General features: G+C 27.9%; 1 protein-coding gene across 1 annotated transcript in view; it reads right to left on the reverse strand.

Annotated features, from left to right (window-relative positions):
* The window catches only part of LOC129909619 (uncharacterized), a 51,941-nt gene that overhangs the window by 1,788 nt on the left and 32,946 nt on the right, over positions 1–17,207 (reverse strand). The window contains exons 14-16 of the mRNA XM_055986691.1: positions 16,445–16,590; positions 4,524–4,746; positions 3,384–4,202 (exon numbers count right to left, since the gene is read on the reverse strand). Of these exons, the coding sequence (XP_055842666.1) occupies positions 3,384–4,202; positions 4,524–4,746; positions 16,445–16,590 (1,188 nt within the window). The remainder of the gene's footprint in view (positions 1–3,383; positions 4,203–4,523; positions 4,747–16,444; positions 16,591–17,207) is intronic.

Consider the following 17,207-nt stretch of genomic DNA (forward strand, 5'->3'; position numbering starts at 1 on the left):
ATATGAATTATTAAAATTGTTAATGCGTAAAAACACTGTGGTTACATTATGTGTGTATTTCTCATTTAATCACGTATACAAAAGAAATTACAACAACACGAAATAAACAAATGCGTTTTGGGGGGTAAAACGTACGAAAGTTTCCGAACTCCTTCAGGATATCTCTGAGTAAACGGACCTTTCGAAAGCCATTTATGAAAAATTCTACAAACTCCTCGTAAAAAAATTTGCAAGAGGGCACTAGAATTATTTTCCTAAGAAAATTCATTGATACAACGATAAAAAAGACCACCTAAAAACAAGCGGATTCTACATTAAATTAAGCGGATTTCTGCATAGTTTTTTGTCGTCTTCATTTAAGCGGAAAAATCTTTTTAATTTCAACTTAAAGTCCACTTAAGCGGGAAATAATCTTACTTTTGTGTGGAAACATTTTAATAGAAAAAAAAAAAAAAAAAAAAAACAATTCAAAATTCAAGAACACTGAAATTATTACGATGTTATAAAAAAAAAATTTGTATGCTAATTTTTATTTTTATACTTATGAATTTGTTTTGTTTTGCGTATAAGATTAGTGACTACTAAGTTGTAGGAAAACCACGACTATTTAACGAAAAAAAAATGCATGTACATGATCTTAAGGTAAAAGTAACACAATATTCTTGAGTTTTTTTTTTTGAATTTATAAAAGAATAGCTATTTTTAATCTAATTTTATAAAAAAAAAATAATATTAAAAACTCAAAAAATAGTATAACATTAATTTTTAGAATTACGAAAACATCATTTTAAGTGATTTTGGCCTGTAAGTCAAGTGTTCCATAAAATTTTTTGTACAAACAAGAATTTTTAGATTTTTTGTTTTTAATCGTGCGTTTTAAAAAATTTTATTTTATATCTACCTATCTATTTGTATGTAAAAATTAAAAATAAAAATTGTTATGCCATTAAAATGGAAATATTAATCGGCACATAAAAACACAGTTTTAAAAATATTAAATTTTGAATATTTTTAAAAATTAAAAAATATGTTATTATTTTAACTTTTTGTTTTTATATTAATATTGAAGTTAATAACACGTCTTTGTAATAAAAAAAGTGTTAATAACACGGTGCTACAAAAATGAGGTTTTGAAATATACGCGGGCGGAGACCAATCACGTTTTGTAGAGCTAGTCGCACTGATTACGAAACGGTATTTAAAAAGTCCCTAACACCCCCAAAATCTGGAGTTAGGGGCAAAAAACGGTTTTTTTTTACCTTCACCCATTGAAAAAAATCTAGCTTCGTCAAATTTTTACCCATTTTCTGGGTAAGTAATTTTTTTATAAAAATTCACAGTCTGGACAAAAATTATATAAAATGAGTTAAAAAAATTATTATTTCAAAAACTATTGGTTATAATATATTGATTTAAAAATTAGGATTAAATGTTCAATTTTGCCTTTGGGAAATGGTATAATTTATTACTGTAAGTGTTGCCGTTGTTTTTTAATAATTTTTTTTTATTTTGATAATTTTGTTTTAGAAAACTGCCCCTCCCACCTAATCGGGGGGAGATAGACCCCCCTCCTAAAGAAAAAAATGTTTGTTTATCTTCTATTAGAAACTGTAAAAAAATCGAAAATGGGTAAAAATTTGACGAAGCTAGATTTTTGTCAATGGGTCAAAAAGGTCAAAAATACCGTTTTTTGCCCCTAACTCCAGATTTTGTGGGTGTTTGGGACTTTTTAAATACCGTTTCGTAATCAGTGCGACTAGCTCTACAAAACGTGATAGGTCTCCGCCCGCGTATATTTTGAGTGTTAGGTAAGGTTAGGTTAGGTTAGGTTAGGTTAGGTTAGGTTAGGTTAGGTTAGGTTAGGTAGAAATGGCTGTCAGGAAAACAACTGACACACTTAGACCATTTATTGGTCCGTTGTGGTACCATGATTTTGTAAGGAAATTCCTCACTAATTAAACCAGTTGGAGCTTTTAATGAAGCGGTGAAGGTTGAAGATGTCAGTATTGATTAGTTCACTAGTATCTTCTAAGAAATATTTTTCCAAGTATTTTTTACGTCTACTGGAAAGGGCAGGACATGAGCAGAGAAGATGTTGGATTGTTTCTTCTTCTTCCTCATCAAGGCAACTTCTACAGAAGTCGTTAGAGATTACGCCAAGTCTTATGGCGTGTCTACCTAAGAGACAGTGTCCTGTTAAGACACCTATTACAGAGCTGATATGCAATCTGCATAGAGACAATACATTTTTTGAACGTTTTGGATCTAGCCTAGGCCAGATCTGCTTGGTCGTTTGGCAAGTTATAATGTTTGGCCATCGTATGTTTGTTGCCTCTATAGCTTCTTGCTTCAGAATGAGTTTGCACGTTGCGATTGGTATACCAATATTTGCCTTATTGGGTAAAATTGGTATTAGAGTTCCATTTCTGGCGAGTTCGTCTGCTTCACAGTTTCCCAGAATATCTCTGTGACCCGGCCACCAAAAGAGGTGAATGTTAAACTGTTCTGACATCTCCATGAGAGATGATCGACAGTCGCGGGCAGTTACGGAGTTTGTGGAAACCAAAGCTAACGATTTAAGGGCGGCCTGGATATCAGAGAAGATGCGGATATCCGATGTTTTGAGTGTTACACCGTGTAATAGGCTGCAGCCTATTTTTTTGACAAAATCTACTGTTTTTAAAAATTTCAGTTTTTTAAGAACTAATAAGCATTTAAACTTGTTTCAATTTTTCTGTTTATCAAACGGTTTTCCCGTAATTTTTTCAATGCTAAAAATATAAAGAACAAATTAATTTATTTAACAAAGGTCACAAAAATAGGAAGAATTTGATAGTGATTTTTTTTTTTTTTTGAAAAATAAAATTTTCGAAAACATCACATTAATATTTTGTTTAAATTTTGGTTTTGGATTATAAAATGGTTTGCCAACTTTATTTTTAAAAAAATTCAAAAAATTACTCACAAGAATTTATAACGATTTCAATCTTTTCTTTTGAAAATGCTTCTTAATTGAATTGCATATTTTTTTTTTTTTTTAGCTCAATTTCATTTAGGATAGTTTTTTTTTTTTTTTTCTTTGAAGAAGAAATTTCATGTTTTTTAAAATTTGTTTCCTAATTTGTAATAGAATTTTTCTGGTTTACTATGGCGTATGTGTAACATTTTGCAAGTAGAGTGCTAGCACCTCGCAGATGCTCCAATTTATGCAATGCTTAGATGTTAATTAGTTATTAAGATGGAATGTCGTTAGATCATTTTTAAAATATGTTTTTAAGTTTATCAGAATTATAAATGAATTAGATGAAAAAATAAACTCAACATCCAATGATTTTTGAATTCAACTTAAAAACAAAAAAATCAACAGAAACCCACCACCTTACTTTACTAATTGTATGGCGTTCACCGGTGGTTGTGGTGATGGTCTACGAGTTGAAGTTGTAGTAGAAGTTTCTTTCAAGGCCTCTAACATCCAATTGGTTAAAATAGGTTCATCAGTTTTGGAGAATGGAGGAGTTGTTGTTGATGAGATCAATGAATTTTTCAATGCTTCTAGCATCCAATCTGTTAAAACAGGTACTTCAGTCGTCGTTGTTGTCGTTGTTCGTCTTGTAGTTGGTCTAACAGATCTTTCTGTACTTGGAGTTGACCAGCCCCAAACTCTGCTACTATGTACTTCACGAGAATCATGAAATTCATCAGGAAATTTAATAGCTGATGTATTCTTCTTGTTTTCAAGTGTATTAAAGACTTCTACATCTGAATTCCAGACTACAGGCTCAGATGGAAATTTTACAATATTTTGTTGACTTATTGGTCTTTTTTGATTTTGATGGAAATTCGGTTCCAAAAATAAGTTATTATTGCTTCCATCAAATCTTTCAGCTCTGTTTGTTGTTGTTGTTTCCAAATCATCAGAACTTGGACGAAATGCGAATTGATCAAAAGTATTGGAGACCTCAGCTATCACTGGTTGTGCCTGTAGTTTAGCATTTTTTTGTATTCCTGGTTGATTAAAATTGTTGTTTATCGATGATCCATCAAGTCTTGTTTGTCGAGGCCTTTTTGTTGTTGTACTTGTTAGAATTTTTGATAAATCATAGAATGGCTCGTTTTCTCTCAAAGTCAAATGACCGACGTTTATTGTTGTCGTTGTTGTTGTTCCTGCTGGTCTTGGTTTTGAAGTTATAAATTCTACCAAGCTAAAAAATTATGATTACTAGGGTGGTTCTTAAAAATCATTTTTTTTTTTTTTTTCAAAAATCAAGTGGCTTGAAATAATGAAACAAAATAAGAGGATTTACACAAGTTGCACAGAATTACAATTTCGTGCTACTTGTGTAATTTTATTTTATTTTTTTTTTTTTTTTTTTTTTTTTGTTAAGGACCACCCTAATGCATATATACATTATTTACAGGTATTTACAAAACATAATTAAGATACAGTGTGTGTGGGAAAGAAAAGTCCATATAGAAATTTATTTACAATACTGGAGGTAGTCATTATAAAAAATTTAACTCACCCTACTGGTGTTTGGATTGTTGTTGGTTGAGGAGTTGGTGGTGGACCTTCAAGTGGACAGCAAATAACTTCTTCTGAATCAATAAAGGAACAACGAACTAGGAAATTGTATTTTATTGTTTTTCGTTTGAGACCCTCATAATATACACCACAGGATGTTAATCGTCTGCAGACACCTGTTTCACCAGTTTTTATTTGACATTTATCTCCCTCTGGTAAGGATTCTGAAATGATACATTTGTTTAAATTAGACATTGGAGGGAAAGAGGGATTAGTGCTCTATAAGTAAATGATGTATGATGATTTCGAGGATTTGAAAAATTTTATTGGACAACATGAGATTTGTGTTCAAACCAGGGTTGTAAAAAATCATTTATTTTTAATGCATTCGCTCTCCATTACAATTTAGAAAAAAATATTATCGCATATAAAATAAAATGCACGACTGGGTCGCACGTACTTGCTCTTGTAGTTCACAGTATCTTTATCTTAAATATCTATTGGAAATTTAAGATTTTGTAGAAAAAAAATCAAAAAAAAAAAAAAAAAAAATCAAAAGTTTAAAAATTAAATTCAAAAATTTTTTTTTCAAAAATGTTTTTAAAAATATTTTTGTTTAACATTTTATACTTAATGATCTCTGTAAATTTTAAATAAAATAACTAAAGCTTTGATGAAATATATGAATTTAAAAAATATGTCAATTTTTGAAAAACGGCAACGCCATAATTCCGTTCTCCGCATTTTTTGAGAAAAACTAAAAACGCAGTTTTGTTAAAATTGATAAGAGTATTCCGCACACCAAATTTGATCGAAATCGTTAGAGCCGTTTTCGAGAAATTTGCAATACCTCGAAAACGTTATATGGGAGGTATGCGTTAAAATGGAGATATTAAAAAAATTAAAAAAATGGGTCTAGGGAATTACGTAAAAATCATCTGTACCAAGTTTCAAGCAAATCCATCCATCCGTTTAGGCCCACGCTCGATGTACAGATGGACGCACAGACGCACAGACCGATGGACGGCATGACGAAAACCACTTTTTTGATCTTCTCCATCATCGTAATGTTGGTTTTGATTAAAACCTCGATTTTTTTTTTCTACACGAAACCAATACTTGCCCTATAGAGCAAGTAAAAATGCTTGAAAAAAAAATATTTATTGCAAGTTAAAAATATATATTTGCATTAAAAAAAATGTTAAAAATGTTAGTAAAAAATATTTGCATTGAAATTTAAATATTTATTGCAAATAAAAATATTTTGCATTAAAAAAAAAATTTATTGCAAATAAAAAAATTTCTGCATTGACAAAAAAAAATTCAATGCAAAATGTGTGCATTAAATATTTTTACTTGCTCTATAGGGCAAGTATTGGTTGCGTGTCAAAAAAAAAATTCGAGGTTTTAATCAAAACTAACATTACGATGATGGAGGAGTCCAAAAAAGTGGGTTTCGTCATGACGTCCGTCGGTCTGTGCGTCGGTGCGTCCATCTGTACAAGTCGCTACAGTATGGATGTTTTTTTCGTAATTTCCAAGGATGGTTTTTTTTTGTTTTTTAATATCTCGCTTAGAACGTATATCTCCCATAAAAAATTTTCGAGTTATTGCAATTTTCTCGAAACGGCTCTAACGATTTTGATGAAATTTAACACACGTAATACTGTGCATAGTTCTAACAAAACTGCGTTTTTAGTTTTTCTCAAAAAATACGGATAGTGAAAATATGGTCTTTACAATTTTTTAAATCGCGGATGTCGGCTCTTCCCGTACATAATTATGGAGTTATTGCAATTTTCTCAAAAATCGCTCCAATAATTTTGATAAAATTTTGCATACGTAATATTCAAAGTAATTACAGTAAAACTGAATTTTTAGTTTTTCTCAAAAAAGTCAAGTCAAATAAAAAAAAAATGTATTTAATTAACATTTGGCCTCAACCAAATTTCTTAAAAATGTATGTACATTCAGCTCTTATAATCTACAAGTTAGTAAGCTAACATTAAAAATGGTTTGAACTGCAAGAGCAAGTACGTGCAACCCCAGTCGTGCATTTTATTTTTAATTCTCGTCGAATTTCTTAAAAATTTAACCTCTTAACCTTATATTATCTTCAATATTATAGTTGAAAAAGTTCATAGTCAAAATTGTAAGAAATTCGACGAGTATTAAAAAAATATTTAATGCACACATTTTGCAGTAAATTTTTTTTTCAAATTTTTAATGCAAAATATTTTTAATTGCAATAAATATTTTATTGCAAATATTTTTCAGTTGCAATAAAAAATTTTTTTAATGCAAATATTTTTCACTTGCAATAAATATTTTTTTATTTAATTCAATTTTTTTTATGTGCAATAAATACTTTTTACTTGCGATATAGGTACTATATATCAAGTTATGCATTCGTACAAAAAAAAAAGTTGAGATAGCATTTTTCCAATAATAACGATAACATTACGATGGTAGAGAATGCCAAAAAATTAGGTCCCGGAAGTCCGTCTGTCTGTCTGTAAACGAAGCTACAGCCTAAACGGATGGACCAATTGATGTCAAACTTGGTATGTAGCGTTATTTGGCAACTCTCCAGAGGGGTTTTTGGAATTAGTTTTTTTGGACCAAAAATAACGGTACTTGTCATAGACCGATTTTAGTAAAATTGAAATTGTATATCGAAAACGGCTCCAACGATTTTGTTTAAAAAATTAAAATGTTAGTTTAAAGCTAAGGTCTATCTTCTAATGAAAAATTTTTTTTTTGAAAATCATTACACTCCGCAAGTCGAAATTCTTGACAGGCGCGCGAATAACTGTTTCGCCATATTTCGGACCCGAGAAATCCATTGGCATCATTAGTTTTTCGATTTATCGGTACGACTTCGAACAAAATTTTTTTTGAAAGTTTTTTCAATTATTTTGAGAATTTTCCACTGTTTTTAGTCATTTTTCAATCAAAAACATTGTTTATATTGCTAATAATTCTGCTCAAACGTTTTTTGCTACCAGTAGAAAGACATTGTAAACAATTTTGAACAATTTTTTTTTGAAAGCTTAGTGATTTTTTTTTGAAAAAATTTTAAAAAAATCGAAATTTTTTACATTGTTGTCTTTTGCACAAATACATAGCATGTTTTCCATTAAAAATTAATTTAACTGTTAATTTAGTGTTGGTTAAACTTTGACATACTATCGATAGCATAGATAACAAAAAAATATCGAGTATATCGATACTTCACAAAACTATCGATAGTTTCAATACTTCCAAATTATTATACCACAAGGCTACCGATACTATCGATAGTTTTTTCTTAAAACTATCGATACAATCGGCAATGGAAACTATCGATATCTACCAAACACTATGTTAATTCGTTGTTTACATCCAATGTCAAACGAAAACTTAACTTGTAGTTCAAATTGTGTTTAATTAATTTCAAAGCTATCGATAATATCGGTAGCCTTGTGGTAAAATAATTTGGAAGTATTGAAACTATCGATAGTTTTGTGAAGTATCGATATACTCGATATTTTTTGTTATCGATGCTATCGATAGTATGTCAAAGTTTAACCAACACTAAATTAACAGTTAAATTAATTTTTAATGGAAAACATGCTATGTATTTGTGCAAAAGAGAACAAAAGCAGCGAAAAAACGATAACAATGTAAAAAATTTCGATTTTTTTAAAAAAAATTCAAAAAAAATCACTAAACTTTCAAATAAATTGTTCAAAATTGTTTACAATGTAGCAAATAACGTTTGAGCAGAATTATTAGCAATATAAACATTGTTTTTGATTGAAAAATGACTAAAAACAGTGGAAAAATCTCAAAATAATTGAAGAAACTTTCAAAAAAAAATTTGTTCGAAGTCGTACCGATAAATTGAAAAACCAATGATGCCAATGGATTTCTCGGGTCCGAAATAGGGCGAAACAGTTAATCGCGCGCCTGTCTCAAAATTTTTTTTTCAAAAAACTTGCACAGTGTTATTAACGGTACCTGCCATAGAACCGTTTTTTTTTTTAATCCGATTATCTCCGAAACCGCTTATTCGATTACAACGAAACTTTTTGTGAAGAAGCATTTATATAATTTTAATAAAAGCCAAAAATAAAATTTTGAAAAAAATAATTTTTGGACTTTTAAAAAAATTTTGAAAATTTTGTTTTGAAAAATCAAATTTTCGAGAACGGGACATTGAATTTTGAAATTTTGTTTTAAGATGTTGATTAGTGATTTCTACAAAATGGCATAAGAACTTTATTTTAAAACTTTTTTTCCAAAAAATTATTTATAAAAAATTAGTTTTTTAAAAAACGGCTCTAACGATTTTGAAAATTTTTTTTCTAGAAATGCATCTTAATATATCAATCAAAACTGCATACTTGTTTTGGATAGCAATTTAATTTCAGATTTATTTTTATTTTTTTAAAAAACGAACTTTAACTCTAAGAGCAAAATCGTGCGACCCAGTCGTGCATTTTATTTTTATTTCAAATTCATTTTTTTTTTTTTAATTGATATTTATTTTTACAACCCTGGTTCAAACCCCCTAAAGTCCCAAACCAAAATATACCAGACTTGCGAATCTTCGTTGTAAGATTATTTACACCTAAGATCACCTATGATCGACTTGTTATACAAATTAAAAAAAAAAAAAACAGTACGATTTGTTGCTAACTAAACAGTTTTTTTTTCAAAATTCTTTATTGACGTTACTATTGAACTTTTTTTATTGATGTAACAATAAAACTTTTTTTATATTTAAAACTTTCGTGTATATTGATAAACGTGTTTAAATGAATTTTTTGAATGATAACATTCGCATTACCTTAAAAAAAAATTAAAAAATAAAATTTAGAAAAAAGAGTTTTTTATTGTACATATCTTTGAAATACCAACGATTTAATCGATTTCAACGAAAAAATTTATGCAAAAGCGTTCCAGTTAAATGACAAAGAAGTTCAAATTTCGAAAAACACATTTTTGGATCTTTTTTTGAAAAATCAATTTTTTCAAACAACATAAATGTCGTTAATTTATCATGTTTAACAGCTAACAACGTTCTTAATTTGAAGACAAATTCGGCACAGCTGTTAAAGTGCTTCCACTCTATCTCACAAAATAAAAAAAAAAAAACAGGTGTCAAAAATGATGTACGTGTAAGTATTTTAAAACCAATACTTAAAATTTTCAAGTAGGTATAATTTTATCAAATCGCTCGAAATGGGATCACAAATTTTGTGGAATCTACTCAAGAATATGTGGTATTTTATTAAAAATTGTATTTGTTTTTTTTTTTTTTTTTTGTTACTCAGATGAAGGCCGCAATGCACGAAATAATGAAGTACAAAGTAGGTACTCATTAAATATTAACTTCTACAATACGTTTGTTTGCCTTTAATGACCATTATATTTTGTTGTATAAATTGAAAGTGAAATACACACAACTACGCAAACAATTTTTGAAGATGTTTGTATTTAACTGTCAAGCTCTAATGATATTTCAATAAATTCTCAGCTGATTCCCTGAGTATTATTACGAAAGCTCACATCATAGATCGTGTTCATTCAAATTGCGTTATCATATACAATCAATTTAACAAGTGTATTTATTTACACATATCATGGTTTGTTTTGCATTATTATCATCTTCATCACTGGCAAATGATTAAAAACCAGTTTTGTAATATTACAAGTATTGCACGTAATTAATCATATTGTTTACTTTCTACACTTTTCCTTGCATCTGATTTTAATTGTTTCTTAAATATGCATTTGCGTCTACAATAATTTATTTTTTTCATATTTCTTTTTTACTTCATTCTTATTATAAATAGAAATTATAAGTTAATCAAGTTCTATAAATTGTTGTAAAAGTTTATTTTTTTTTTAATGAAACTTTTTATTTTGTCAATGCCAGCTGAAAGATTTTAAATAAGAAAACAATACCTTGACCTGTTTTATGTCTAAATAAACTTTAACTTGATATTGTTCGTAGAATTAAGAGTTTTATTTCTATCAATTGTTCGCTTATTGATAAGAAGTTCAATAGGTCGAAATTGAAAGCTTGTGCCGGGCGATATGCTGCAAAATGTTTTGATTTGATTTTGTTTGTGTTAACAATCATGAATAAAAACTCTCAAATAAAGCATATTATTTTTTCTACTTCAAATTTATTATTAATCAGATGTGTTTTTTTTTTATAAATTATAATCATAAATATTTAAATTGGTATCGAGGTAAAATTTTTCTTCTCTAAAAAATTTCCAACAATCAGACTAAAAGACTCCCTTTAAAAAAGATAATGATACTCTGTAATCATGTTGTCTATAATTTTAGTAAATCAAATTACACTTATGTGAATAAGTAAATAAAGTTGCATTATTTATAATAGAATAGAAGAATCTTGTGGTGAAAAGATGTTTTTATTTTAATTAAATAAAAATGGGGATTTTTTTTTTTTTTGTTTAAGGTAAAATGTTGAATTTGCATAAGAAACAAGAATCAAAAACTACAAAAATACTAGTTGGTGTTTGAGTAAGAAAGATTGTTTTTATACTAACATGTACATTAGGGTGGGTCAAAAAAAATCGAAATTCTTTTTTTTTTTTGATTTTGTACTCAAAAAAATCGACTTCTAGACACCTCTACTTACTTTTTTCGTTTATCTAACCGTTTAATAGATATTTGAGGTCCAAAAATCGAGAAAATCTTTAAAAATTTGTTTTTTGTTCTTAATTTTGTAACAAATTGAAAAATTATAATAATCAAAGGCGCAAGACATATTCTAGTAGGAAATAGATTGTTCCTCAAAAAAAGTCTTATTAACCTTTTTCATTAATCTAACCATTCTAAAGATATTCGAGGTCAAAGTTAAAAAAAATTTTAAAAACAATTTTTACTTTTTAAAATTTACCAATTCACAGAAAATTCATTATTTTCAAATTTGCAAGATATATTCTTGTATTGGCTTAAACGTTCTACAAAATTAGTCCTTGGCATCATATTGATTGCTTTAACCGTTTAGAAGATATTCGTATTCAAAATAATGCCCACTGATTTCAATAGTTTTCTTATGAGCCGTCGTAGGTATGCATTGCGATTTGGATACGAATATCTTCTAAACGGTTAAAGCAATCAATATGATGCCAAGGAATTATTTGTTGAACGTTTAAGCAATTTGTTAAATTAAGAACAAAAAACAAATTTTTAAAGATTTTCTCGATTTTTGGACCTCAAATATCTATTAAACGGTTAGATAAACGAAAAAAGTTTAGAAGGTCATTTTTAGAGCATTCAATTTTCTACAAGAATATGTAAAGAAATTTGCTAAAAAGTCAAATAATAAAAAAATGATTTTTTTTTTTTAATAGAAGCTTGATGTAAAAATGGAAAATTGCAAAGCGGAAGACATTCCCACTAATATAAAGAGCTCATATTTGGTGTGTATATTCTAGAGGTGTTTAGTAATCGATTTTTTTGAGTATAAAACCAAAAAAAAAGAATTTCGATTTTTTTGACCCACAATAACGTACATTGTATACTTATGCATTCGAAAAAAATGTTATTTGGATTTAATTTTTTAACAGGTTTTTGCGAATTTTTTTAAAAATTCAGTTTTAAATGTTTTATAATAACTCCAAAATAAGATCTTTACATCTTTATTAAATATATGTAAGTTATATGTATGTATATTTATACCTACATACTACACTTATTTGTGGATAAAATGTATGTTTTTTAATTTTTTGGCATTAAACGTGTCAAAAGCGATTTTTTAAAAAAGTCTGAAAAAAATGATTATCTTTACCAAGCTAAATCTCTAAAATTATAATAATTAATAGCTGACCCGGCGGACTTCGTTCCGCCATTTCTTGTTTTTATGTCTAATTTTCGACTCTGTAATTAATTAATTTTCAAACGAGAACTTTTCAGATCAAAACTTGAAAAGTTCATAAAATGAGTTTAAAAATATTCACTTTTAAACTTTTAGCAAATGTGGCCTATTCAAAATACTCATTCATGCGCATGATTAAAACGTATATTTCCTATAAGTTTGAGATTTTTTGCAGACTTTTAAAAATTAAAAAAAAAATAAAATACTCAAAAATGTAAATAAAATTTAGTTTTTTTTCAAAAAGTTTTATTTCAAAATACAGGGCCTATGAAAAAAATCCGTATTAGACCCCTAACTTTTTTTTAATATCTTTCTAATATTGTAACTCAAATTTCTGTGCAAAATTTTGCTTACCTCGAAGGTCTATGACTGCAAAAAAAACTTTCACAACTTAGTTCTGAAATTTTTTTGAATTTTTCAATATTTTTTTTTACTATTGAATAAATTTGTCTATCATTTAAAAAAAAGTCAACTCTTTAGGACTTACCGTTTAGAAAATAGCCTATTTTTTCAATGTCGTGTTACCCCTATTTACCCTATAAAATCTTTATTTTTGTTTGCCTTAAACCTTCTACTCTTATGCCTCTTTGATTTAAAAAAGAAATTAAGAAAATAAGTCAGCCGGTGTGGCCGGTTAGCGAACGTACACAAAACCATGAAAAATGTTCACATGATAGCTACACTTATAAAGTTTGAGTCTGTATAGTTTAAAATTTTTGAACAAATGGTTTGGTTGGAATTTAAAATTGAACAAACAAGGTCCAAGAAACCCCATGATATTCCCATAAGAAACTTCAACCGCTTGGCGGCACGGCGGCAGTTAGAGACTTGAAACTTGGGGAATATTTTTTTTCTAGTTCATTTCCAACCATATGAGATCTTAGGAGCATACAAACTCTAATTTATTTTAAAAAAACGAGCATCCTATTTTGTGCACCTTGCAATTCACATCATGATAAATATGCCATATTTTCTAGTTACGAAAAAGTAGCACAGATTCCGCAGTTTTGGTCAAATTCAATAAAACAATAAACCAATTTGTGCCTAAACATATATTCCTTCAGAATATAACCTTAGTTTATTTTTTCGTTTGTTTTATTGTGCAATAAAAAATGGGTTAAGTTGAAAAAATTGAGAAAAAATCACTTTTTTCAAGATTTCTGGGATAAAAACCCGACAAACAATTTTGGTTCTATAAAGCTTAAAATATGCTACTGTTGCTTCTGTAAAGCATTATAGAAGCAAAATTGCTATAAGGGAACCTACACTTTATTTGTTTAAACAATAGATTATATACATCATTCAAAAGGTCTGAGAACCCTCTTTAAAAAAGCATATAACATATAGAGAATTATTAAAAAAATGACAGAGATAATGATAGATTATATCGTAAAGTCTGTAAAAATGTTTTTTTTTTGTAAATAAAAAAAAAATTGGAGTTTTCTAAAAATATAGCAAAAATATTTGTAGGTATGCATTATTCGACCATATTAACAGATTACAATTATGTTACTTGCTGGTTGTATTTAATTTTTTTTATTTTGTAGCACAGTGTAAAAAATATTGAAATATTTTTTAAAAATTCAAAAATGTGTTTTTTTTTTTCTAAAATTCTAATATCGCTTTTGTATAAAAAATATTTGTTGAAATCGACAAAGTCTTGTACGAGATATTCAAAAATTAAAAAAAGCGTTCTTATAGCAGATACCGTTAATAAAGGGTCAACAAATATTTGTTTTATTTAAAAAGTTGGGTCTCATTTGTAACATTACACACATAAATTTTTTTTTAAATAAGTAGTAGAGTAACTAAAGCAAATTATTAGGGAACCCGGCCGGGTAATTAAAAATACTTTAAACTCTATAGATTAAAAATTGCCGGTGTTGCCGTATTGTTTTTTAAAATTAAAATTAAATTTTTTTTAACAAAACCATTTTTTTTGATTAAATTTCATAAAACAAATGATAGCAAAAGATTCTCTAGGTAATTTAAGGAAAATATATAAAAGGCAGTAAGGGACAATCTTCCTCGTTTAAGGGTTTAAGTGATAAATGCAATTTTCTAACATTCTGACCTCAAACACAAAAAAAATATTTTGAAAACAACGGCAACACCTACAATATTTTAAAATACATTTTTAAAAAGCCAGAAGCTCATTCTTATCTCTTAAATTTAAATCCACTAAATTTAATCAAGACTTTTTGAAAAAATGGTCCTCAAACTCAGAATTAAAAAAAAAAAATCTTATTAGAAAAATTTAAAATGACTTTTTTCCAAACTTTTTCTAATAAAATATGAATTTATTTTAAAAAAAATGTTTGGCCATAAATATTATCAGTTGAATTTCGAAGCAAAAAAGGTCAAATATATCACACTTTTGAAATTTCAATTTCAATGGTTTTTTTTTATTAAAACTCAATTTTTGCATTGAAATAATTAATTTTCTCAAAGACTGTCTAAAATAGGAACTTTAAATTTTTGCTATTTAACTTTCAACAGTAAGGGTTATTAAATGAATAAAAAATAATTTTATGTTTAGATGTTGAACTTTAAAAAAAAAAATAAGTTACATTTTTTTTTCAAAACTTTTATTAAAAAAAGTTCTTCGAAAATGAAATACTTTTTAATTTTTTCATAAACCGTAATACATATTGACATTTCCTTTTATAATTTGAAAACATAATAAATGCGGCCAAAAAAATTTGAAAATAAATGCATTTTATATTACGACCAAGTTTAAAAAACGACATGTTAAAATTTTTTCAATAATTTTTTTTTTTCAAAAATCTGAGTTCAATTACCATTCTTTCAAAAGCCGTTCATTCAATTAACTTAATTTTAGTTTTACATATATGACTAAGCTTCTAGCTTTAAAAAAAATGTATATTTGAATATTGTAGGTGTTGCCGTTGTGTTCAAATATTTTGTTTTGTGTTTGAAGTCAATTAATAAGAAAATTGCATCTATCGCTTGAACTATGGAAGATTGTCCCTCACTCCCATATATTTCTTTTCCTTGAATTTCCTAGACAATCTTCTGGCATCAATTAATTAATGAAATTTAAGAAAAATTTTTGAAAAAATTTGGTTTTGTTCACAAAAATCTTTAATTAAATTTAAAAAATCAAAACGGCAACACCGGCAGTTTTCAATCTATAGACTTTAAAGTATTTTTAATTACCGACGTTTGAAAAAAAAGATCATCAAAATCTAAGCTGTTCGGCCGGGTTCCCTAATATTGCCAATTTTTGAGCTTTAGTTACTCCACTAAAGTTCCAAAAACTCCTCTGAAGAGTTACCGAAAAAAAGCTAAATACCAAGTTTAAAATTAATCGGTTCATCTGATTGAACTGTAGCTCGTTATACAGACATGCAGACAGATGCACTTCTTGCGGGATCCCCTTTTTTTAAAGTAGGTACTTAACTCTACATATTGTACTTAGTTAAAGTCTAAAGGCTTTGGCTAAAGATAATTTACTTAAACCATTATAAGATTAAGTACAAAAAAAAAACAAAATTAAACCGCATTGTTAATTGATCAATTTCAAAAATATTTAACTATCTTTCAAACTTGCATCATAAGAAACTTGTAATATAACAATAAAAAATTAATCCCTACATCATCATGAAAAGATTGTTACAAAATGTATTTATCTAGGCATAATACCAATCAAAAGTTATAATTCAAATGACAATAATTATCGCATCACAAAAAATATTTATAAACCTGTAAAATGGTTATTGCATTTTCTATCTTAAGTTGAATAAATCAAAAAATAAATCATGATATCAACAATTTCCGTAATCTGCATAAGTTTTGAATAAATAAAGAAACATTTACCGAAGATAAACCAAGTTCATTGATACTGAAATAGGGAATCCCTAAGTATCAAAAGTTCAATGATTCCAAAATCTAAAAGTAAAATCAATAAAACCAAACAAAAAAAATCTAAATCAAATAAAAACAGACCTTCAAGACAGTAAATTTGAATTTTAATATACAAAAGTGAACGAACTTACCAACTGTAACAGTGTCACTATCATATTCCCATGCATTGACCCTCGTCGTCGTCGCCACCGCCATCAACACACTCAACCACAGTACCAAGAATTTCATTGTCATTGTCGAAGACTTGAAAACAGACTTTTTATCCATCAAGGTCATTTAAAACCTGGTCAACAAAACCAATCTCAATCCGAAAATTATTATTATAAAACAAGAATTTCCGTTGACTCACTAACATATACAAAAAATAAATATCACAAAAATAAAGTGAACAAAAATTAAAATGCACTTTAAAATCAAAACAGTCAGTATAATCAACGTGTAATTAAAGTATCTTTTACAGATTTTAGATACGTGGGAATATGGTAAAAAAAAACTAACAAACTTCAACAATGCCTTTCATAAATCTCCATAGAAATTAATCTAATTTTTTTATCTGTGATTTTGAAATTATTTCAAACAGATTGTTCTCGCTATAATTTTTGCTGCTGGCGCAATAAACTCGCGATCTTAATCGCTCCTGGCACCGCCACCGTCGTCGATGTATCTTTTTTTTTTTTGACAACTAAATAAACACGTTAATTAAAATGTTAAATGTTTATAATTTCAACGAATTCTTCTGTGATTTTATTTTAATTTGGCTTTTTCGAACTTTTTCTGATCCGAACACGTACACGTTAAATTAGCAACTACTGACCACTACTGGCATGGGAAGACCCAGACAATCGGTTTTAAATAATCTCATGAAGCATGAATTAAAAAGCTTCTGCTAGACGA

Source organism: Episyrphus balteatus, chromosome 2 (assembly GCF_945859705.1).
Source record: "Episyrphus balteatus chromosome 2, idEpiBalt1.1, whole genome shotgun sequence".
Taxonomy (NCBI): Eukaryota; Metazoa; Arthropoda; class Insecta; order Diptera; family Syrphidae; genus Episyrphus; species Episyrphus balteatus.